Below are 8,100 nucleotides of genomic sequence, written 5' to 3'. Positions count from 1 at the left end.
CAAGCGCACGGGGAGAGAGGGCAGAAGCGCCAGTAGGGACTCTCTGGAGACCCCCACTTCTGCGGACTGCGGCCTGGGTGCAAGTCAGGGCTCGGCTCTCGGGGATTTCCTTTCAAAGGTGACTTAGAGCCGCTTCATTAGGATAGCGCCCTCCAGGGCGGGTCCTAATAGCGTGTTTGGCAGAGTCAGCGAAACGCGGCGCCCAGTGGCTCTGACGGCGGGGCAGCGCCCTCTCCCGCGCCCTGTCCTCTCCCGCGCCAGGCAGCGGTGCGCACGGGGCCATTTGCAGCGCAGGCAGCCTCGCGAGCAGCCGCGGCGCGCCGGCCGGGAGGGAGGTGGCACCATGGAGCTGAAGAAGGACAGCAACGCCGTGTCCATCGACATGCTGCTGATCGTGCACTCGGAAAAGCGGCGCGCGGCGCAGGGCGCGCACATGGACCCGCAGGCGGACCCGGGCGCGCTGCTGCAGCGCCGAGGAGGTAATGCGCGCCCGGCCCGGGTCCCTTGGCCCTTTGGCACCTCGGCCTCCACGCCCCAGGGTCCTCCCGCCGAGGAGAGTCTCGTGTGCTCCCAAAAGAAGTCAGCAAGCCCGGTCCTCTCCCCCACAGCTGCCGGTGCCTCCGCGCCATAGCACCAGCGTCCCGTGGCAACGCGCAGCGGGGTGGTTGCTCCAGCTTGATTCCCAGTGCAGGCCTCTGGGTGTTTCTGTCACCCAAGAGCCTGTTTCCTCCCAGCCACTTCCTAAAGGGTTCAGATCAGGGTTGGAAGATGCCCTGGAGGAAGGGGGCCAGAGCCTCAGGCTGACTCATGTGTATCAGAGGCCTGCTCCCCCATGTAGCATGCTTGCAGGGCACGAGGGACCCAGGGGGAACCGAGTACTGAGTCAGATTTTGAGACGAGGAGCTCCCTGGTGGCCTTGCACGACTTATAGCTTCAGTTTTTCTTTTCTTTGGCCTCTCTCCTAGCCTCCTAAAGATAGATGGCATGAAAGGGGTAGAGAGAGCACAGGCGTGGGTGAGATGGGTTTGCTGTCTCCACTTGAACTTATCCATCAGTTTGACTTGTCCTGCAGACTTTCTGGGGAAGTGAAAACTGGTAAAATAAAGTAACTGGTTATAGAGCAATTGCGGAAAGCAGGACCCTGGCCTCAACTTTCCATTTGCAATGTGAATAGGTATAAATTGTTAATAATGGAGGTTAAATAAGGCCCTGAAAAGCCTGGAGACCTAAGGGTCCTGGGTCTTCCAGGCTGGTATAAGGGTGCACTGGGCTGACAGTGCACCAGGTCTTTAGGAGTGATGTCTGACAGCCCTTATGAGGAAATGACTTCTGCCTCCCCTCCCACTTCCCCTCCAGTTCTGGAGCTCCTTGGAGCCTGCTGCTCCTGACTCTTCTACCCCCAGATCTCCCATGCACGTTGACCATCCACCTGCCACCTGCCCCACTAAAGCAACAATCCCGTAAATGGCCTTGATCCACCAGCTGCACAGGCTGGAGAGGGCTTGAGGAGAAGGCCAGAAAAAGAAATAGACCCTGGAGGGCTGAGAACATCCACAGGTGCTCCAGTTTGGGGCAGGATATGGGGACTGGGAGTTGTATAAGTTAGTTGGTTTTCTAGTTCTCAGAGTCGCTCCTGGGAGAAAGGGAAATAAATGACCTGCAGGGTATTTTTAAGTAGGAAATCAGCAGAGGTCATCAGCTTCATGGAAGACAGGAGACTGCTCCTACCACATACCCTGCAATCCAGACCTCCCCCAGTGTGTGCCGGGGGGTGGGGGGCAGGTCCAGATCACCCCAGGAGTCCCCACCTCTTCACCCCTTTGATCATGTCTGTCCTAAAGACTCTGACACCACAGAGGGCAAAGAACACAAAGAAGCAGGAAATGCCAGGCACGGACACTTCCCTGAGAGGTACCTGGCATATAGCACAGACTCCCCACGACTCCTGACCAACACACTTTGCACTCATGACCATGACTCAGGGTGGAAAGTGCCCCTACTTGATAGAAGTCGATACACACACACACACACACACACACACACACACATATATTTTAGTTGTCGACAGACACAATGCCTTTATTTTATTCACTTTTTTTATGTGGTGCTGAGGATCGAACCCAGTACCTCACGTGTGCTAGACAAGTGCTCTCCCACTGAGCTACAGCCCTAGTCCTTATTTTCCCAATGAAGATTTCTCAAAGATGCTCTGATGGTGGAGAAAACTGTCACTCATTCACAACCAGATAATTTTACTCTAGAGAAAAAGGAAAGAGCAAGCCTCCCATACCTGCTGGGCAGTGATACTCAGGAGACCCCAGGCAGTTTGCAGGCCCACTCCTTGAGATTCAGCCCCAAGGGAGGAAAACACCGAGCAAACCTAGTTTATCCAAGGCCCCTTATGGTTACACAAGATCCCAAACAAACACCTGCCACTTCCAGGTGTCCCCTCTGCATGACAGTTCTCCCACTGGGAAAAGACTCTTCCTCACCTCCGCAAATAAGTGCCTGAGCCCCATGTCAGAAGAGTGAAGCTCAGATACTACCACAATTCAGACACTGTGTGGCCTTGTGACAGAAAGGAGTCAGAGGAGCCAGAAGGCCAGGAGAGTGCATAGGCGAGTTACCAGGAATTTGGGCAACAAAGCCAATGAATGCTCTCTCTCCTTTGGTCTCTGGCTCTAGCATCTTCCCAGTTACGCCCTTAGAGCAGAACTCCTCACAAAGCATGCTTTGGCAGGGAGAGCTCATATATTCCTGCAGCAGTGAAGGTGGAAGCCTGTAGCTGCTTGTGTCAAGTCTGGAAGAGCTTTAAGTCTAGATCTTATCCCAGAAGTTTATGTGACTCGTGCATTCCATTCCATTAGTACATCAGTAGAGCTCCAAGTGGTATTTGGAGGGCTTCACAATAAAAGAAGGGGGCTAAGGAGGAATTGGGGACTTCTGAGTGGTTGCAAGTTTGGAGGACTAGACTCGAGGCCAAGCTTCCAGGGACAGTGCCATCAAATGTGCTACAGAGGGGCTGGGGAGATAGCTCAGTTGGTAAAGTGCTTGCCTTGTAAGCACAAGGCCCTGGGTTCGATCCCCAGCACCCAAAAAAAAAAAAAGAAAAGAAAAAATGTGTGCTACAGAGCTGGTCTGCTGAGGGAACCTCTGCAGCCACCAAGGCGCACTGGACTTTCCTTCCTTGCCAGGAACTCACTTTTATTGCAGGAGCTTCCCACTGCCAGAACATGTGGCAGTTCTGTGCCAGGAGCTTGACCTTGCAGCCTCCACTTCCAGCTGCTGCCAGAGAAAATCTTCCCTTCCCCATTGCATCAGCACCAGAGTACGACTCAGGTGCATCTGACTGACAGCCTGGGCCACACAGGTCCATGCTCCAGCTGCAAGAGAAGCTGAGAGAGCAGGCCACTGTCACTTTCCATTCCCATAGAGATAGGCATGCCCACCGTCTCCTCCCCATCAAGACTCTACACATAGGCGACATGGATAGAAAAATGTCTTCGAAAGCAATGCTTTCGTGTTTACATGGTAGAAATGTTGGAGTAGAAAAACGGGCCTCTGCACTGCAAAAATGTCCCCTAGAGGGCTGGGGAGATAGCTCAGTTGGTAGAGTGCTTGCCTTGCAAGCGCGAGGCCCTGGGTTTGATCCCCAGTACCGCAAAAAAAAAAAAAAAAAAAAAAAAAAAAAAAGTGTTCCCTAGATTATTCTAACAATCAGCCCCACCACCAGTGCGAATTTCTATTTTAACATTTTTTTAAATGTTTTAAATTTTGAGGATTGCCTTCATTTCCCCAAAAGAGTCAACGTCCACCAGCCCCACTTTAACTCAAATAAGTCTGTAACTGGCGCATGCCCACTTGCCTGGGCCTCCCTCTGCAGAGAACCTCACTCCAGTCCTTGTTATTTCACAGGATTCCAAGGTGTTGGAAACGGAATCCGGAAATGGCAGAAATTAGAAGGAAATGACCTTTATGGTAAATTCTCTTTTTCTTTCTGTTTTCTTTGCAATCTCTGTAATCTAATATGTTGAAAAATAACTGCAAGGGTTGGGTTTAAATCAGTTGAAGACTGGCCCTAGACATCTAACCACTGAGCAAAGAGTGGCTGCTTGTGACTCAGCCAGGCCTCTAGGGCCACTGTGAACCTGGAAAGTTTTCCCTGGCACCAGGGCCTCTGCTCTCCTGAAGGCTGTAGCTGGGGAGCAATGCCATGAACTTGAGCACCCACTTGTTTGCTGGCTAAGCAATAGGAAGACTTGGCTTCACTTGGGGTGGTAAGGTTTGAGCGTGTTTCCACAAAAGGCAGGTCTGCTCATGTTACAAAGGCAATCCATCTTTTGAAGAATTTTTTTCTTTTCTGAGCAGAAGGGATAGTGTCCTACCTTGGGCCATTGATGCCTGGGGAGGCACCAGTCAAGGGTTCTGTTTGTAGCTGCCTGCCGGCCTTCTGGCCTGGGACCCAGTATACAATAAGAAGTCAGTTTCCAAAACCTCTGTCCCTGGTACCAGTCATCTCTCCTCCCTAAGAACCCAGCATCCCTCTGGAAATGGTATGGATGGGCTGGTTATAATGAGCCCTATTCTTTTCCCATCAGAGATTCATAATCCCAGCCTTCAGGGACAAACATCAGTGGCAGTACATGTGATGAGAATTCTTATAGGAATCAGACCTGCACTCCCAGAGCCCCATTATGGAACTCCATCAGACCCCAGCTGTGTGAGCCCTGGAATCTGATGACTGGCTTATCAAATGCCAGTTGAAGGAACCACCCTCCTTGACCCTTCCCGAATGGGCAAATGGCACTGCAATGGAATAAACCCATGTTCATGTGCTCCATTATCCTTCTTACAGTAACAAAAGAGAAGGCTGGCATTTCAAAAGCAAATTCATTTACTCATTCATTCTCTCCACAGATACCTTTAGTGTCAGGCACAGTTTTAAATGTTAGAGAAGAAACAGTGAACAAGGCAGTCAAGAACCCCTGTCTTTGTAGGACTACATTAAAATTCTAATCCTAATAACATTCATTGCAGTAGAGTCTCAAAATCATGGCAGTGAAGTGTCTTCCTATTTCCCCTGACAAACTCATGGGTAGGAGTCATCCTCAGGACATGCCCAGCCTCTCACCAGGGAGACCACCCCTCTGTGTCCTGGCTTCTTGGGCATGCATGGGTGCAAAGGCTTTCTTTACTTTACTACTGGGCCATCAGACAGTAAACATGCCAGCTTTAGCTCTAGCAGACACCATAGCTAGTGAAACTGTGCTGTGGGCTAGTGAGAATTATAATAAGAACCAGACCTCCAGAAACCTGTCAGCCACAGAAATGGCCTGCAGGGCATGCATGCTAGGCCCGCCTGTGAGGGGGCAAAGGAAGTCACAGGTGGGTGCAAGAGACACAGCATCCTAGTTGACTACAGTTCTCTCTGACCTTGCCCGAGCTGTCTGACAGTCATCTTAGGGATCTCAGGAATTGGAATACACTGAACTCGAGCCATATTTTACCTTCTTCCAGGGACCTGATTTGGGGGAAAGTTAGTGGAAAATGGGGAACAATGTAGTAACTCTTTCAAGACTATTAGAAGACTCTCATAAAAGACATGAAGTGGGTCTTAGTTCATAAAGAGGATAATTAAAATAGTTCTTGCAAAACCACCTTGAGAGCTGAGAGTTTGAAGTAAATGCAGAGCTGGAGAGAGACTTGACAGAATCCTGGTTCCAGAAAAGAAGATGGTTCTACCACTCCATCGATGCGTGTAATTCAAAGTAAATTTTTACTTAGTTTTCAAATGGCATGTTTGCATTTATGCAAAAATTAAAATTATAGCTTCTTTCTGTGTTTTCTGATGCCAAGATCTGGGCTTCAGATATTGAAGCTTAACTTTTCTCATACCTGGCGTGGTGGTGCCCAAGGCACCTATTCCTGATGACCAGCAGGCTGCCCAGCCCTGGCACTGGATGACTTTCACCTCAGAAGGAAACAGCTGATGGCCTGTGCTGGTGGAGTGTGCACAAATGTAGCTGAACTTGGCGTTGATCCAGAAGGGCACATTTTTTCCCCCCATTGCTGCCCTATACACTCCTTGGACCTTTGTGTTGGCAAGGGTGGGAAGGGGCCCCTGGAGAGCTCCAAACTTTTAGAAGCAGCAGGTGTTGGCACTGGGCCACACTGCTGCCCATAGCTTGCCCAGCAACGGGTTTCCCCTGCTGTGATTGGCTGCTTTCCTTGGTCCTGGCCAAAGTCTGCCTAGCAGCATGGTATCCAATGCCCTACAGCTAGAGGGAAACCAGTCATACAGCCCTGACTATAAATACCCCACAGAAGCTATGCCAGCCAATCACCCTCCTTGAGGATTCCCTTCCCGGATCCTGTTTCCTCCTGGACGTGCAGCCAGCTGTGCCCACAAGAGGCAGCCTCCTTGTCCTGCCTGGGTCTGGCCTGAGGCTCCAACCCAACATGCTATATCACCCTGCATTGGCACACGCAGTGTAGCCACCGCTAACTAACCGTGGCCTGGGGGCCTCAGGGCCTGGCTGGGCTTGTTCACCAGAGAAGACTGAAGCAGTCAGATTTGTCCCAGGCAAGGCCCTGCCAGGTGGATCACAGGTCCAGCCCAGCTCAGTGCCCCTCCCCATCCACCTCAGCTGGCCTCTGCTTGGGATCAGGCATGGGAAGCACCTGAGTGACCCATTTGGTTGACTGCACAAAAGGAGTCATCTGAATGGAATCTGTTCGGCTCAGCAACCCAGCAGCAAACTGATTCCCAGGCTGAGGCACTAGTTCCGATGGTCATTCCCAGTGGCAAGCCAGCCGGAGACCAGAGGAAGAAGATGGCAGCACAGGATGGTAGTGGAGGAAACTCCTACTGCCATGGTCTGCCCCTTCCCCAGCTCCTCCTCCTGCCCCCTGAAGTAGAGGTTCAAGGGCAGCTTTAGTAATACCAAGGCACAGCCACGGCAGCCACTGTGCACAGGGATGAGAGAGAGGTCATGCTTCCTGTGGGAGGAACAGGGAAGCCTGCGGACTCCCCTTTGTTGGCCTATGGCAGGGACTAGGCACCTCTCTGTAGCAGCCTGATCCTGCTAGTCTCTGAGGACAACTTGGTATTCAAAGGACGGAAATATCCATGGAGTGCAGACAGGACCTGTCCTGTGAGGTTTGTGAAACTGAACCAAACTGCACATTGTCCCAGCTCCAAGGCTGGCATAGGAGGCAGTTGCCCCTCGTTCTTCTCACAGGGAGGTGGGAAGCTAAGCTAAGATTTGGGAAACTTGGTGCTCAAGTCCCAAGTCAGAACTTCCCAAGTGTGGAGGTCAGATGAGGGCCCTAAGCGTGGGAGAGTGCTGGGTGACACCAGTTAGGTGTTGTGACTCCACAACTTTTGAGGTATCGCCGGCTTGCTCCTGGAAGCCCGAGCATGCGAGAGCTCCTGCTGGCAGGTGGAAGGGGCGTGTGCACACAGGCATTTGTCTCCATATTCCTGTGTATCACTGCTTTTTCACAGGTGGTGCACACACCATGGGGGAGGTCCACAGGGTGTGCATGTGAATGAGTCAGGCCTGTGGATGTGCTCAGTCCCCAAGCCTGTCTTTCTTGCAGATGCACACAGCTCCCTGCTCTGCCCAGGGAAAATTCCACTCTGGTCCCAGTGGTCACTGCAGGCCTCTCTGTCTTCCTTAAATAGGAAATCTGGCAGAGAAGCAGCACCCTCAGCAGCCCCAGGTCATCACTTCCTACGACAACCAAGGTAAGTGACTCGCTCTCTAGCGATGACCTCTCCTGCGTCTCTGCACCCAGTTCTGCTCGCCCAGCCAGAGACAGACCCGGATGTGGAGCTCAGACCTTGGAGAACAGCTCCTCTCTGCCGGCGTGGAGGTTGAACATCCTGGTCCTCTCCTTGCATCCCAGAGGAAGCCCTGGGAGGTGACATGGTCTGAGTCTGCCCTTCACCTAAGATCAAAAAATAAAGTTCTTGTGCCACCAAGCCCCATCATCATCACCACCACCATCATTGCCATCCCTGTAGCTAGCATTTATTGAGTGCCAGCCCTGTGCCAGGCACTCCGCCAAGCCATTTACACATTTATTCTCATGTAC

The 8,100-nt window shown here is 51.9% G+C and overlaps 1 protein-coding gene across 2 annotated transcripts in view; it reads left to right on the top strand.

The window, feature by feature from the left end:
- Positions 1 to 245: 245 nt before the first annotated feature.
- Positions 246 to 8,100, top strand: part of KY (kyphoscoliosis peptidase) — a 47,938-nt gene continuing 40,083 nt past the window's right edge. Inside the window, exons 1-3 of one of the 2 annotated variants that reach the window (XM_079101063.1) lie at positions 247 to 479; positions 3,916 to 3,978; positions 7,688 to 7,750. In XM_079101063.1, the coding sequence (XP_078957189.1) occupies positions 344 to 479; positions 3,916 to 3,978; positions 7,688 to 7,750 (262 nt within the window). In that variant the 5' untranslated portion in view covers positions 247 to 343. Of the gene's footprint in view, positions 480 to 3,915; positions 3,979 to 7,687; positions 7,751 to 8,100 lie in introns of both variants that reach the window. The other variant, XM_079101064.1, reaches the window with a different exon arrangement.

This window comes from Sciurus vulgaris, assembly GCF_902686455.1.
Source record: "Sciurus vulgaris genome assembly, chromosome: 10".
Lineage (NCBI taxonomy): Eukaryota > Metazoa > Chordata > Mammalia > Rodentia > Sciuridae > Sciurus > Sciurus vulgaris.
This window is presented reverse-complemented; position numbering and strand designations above follow the sequence as displayed.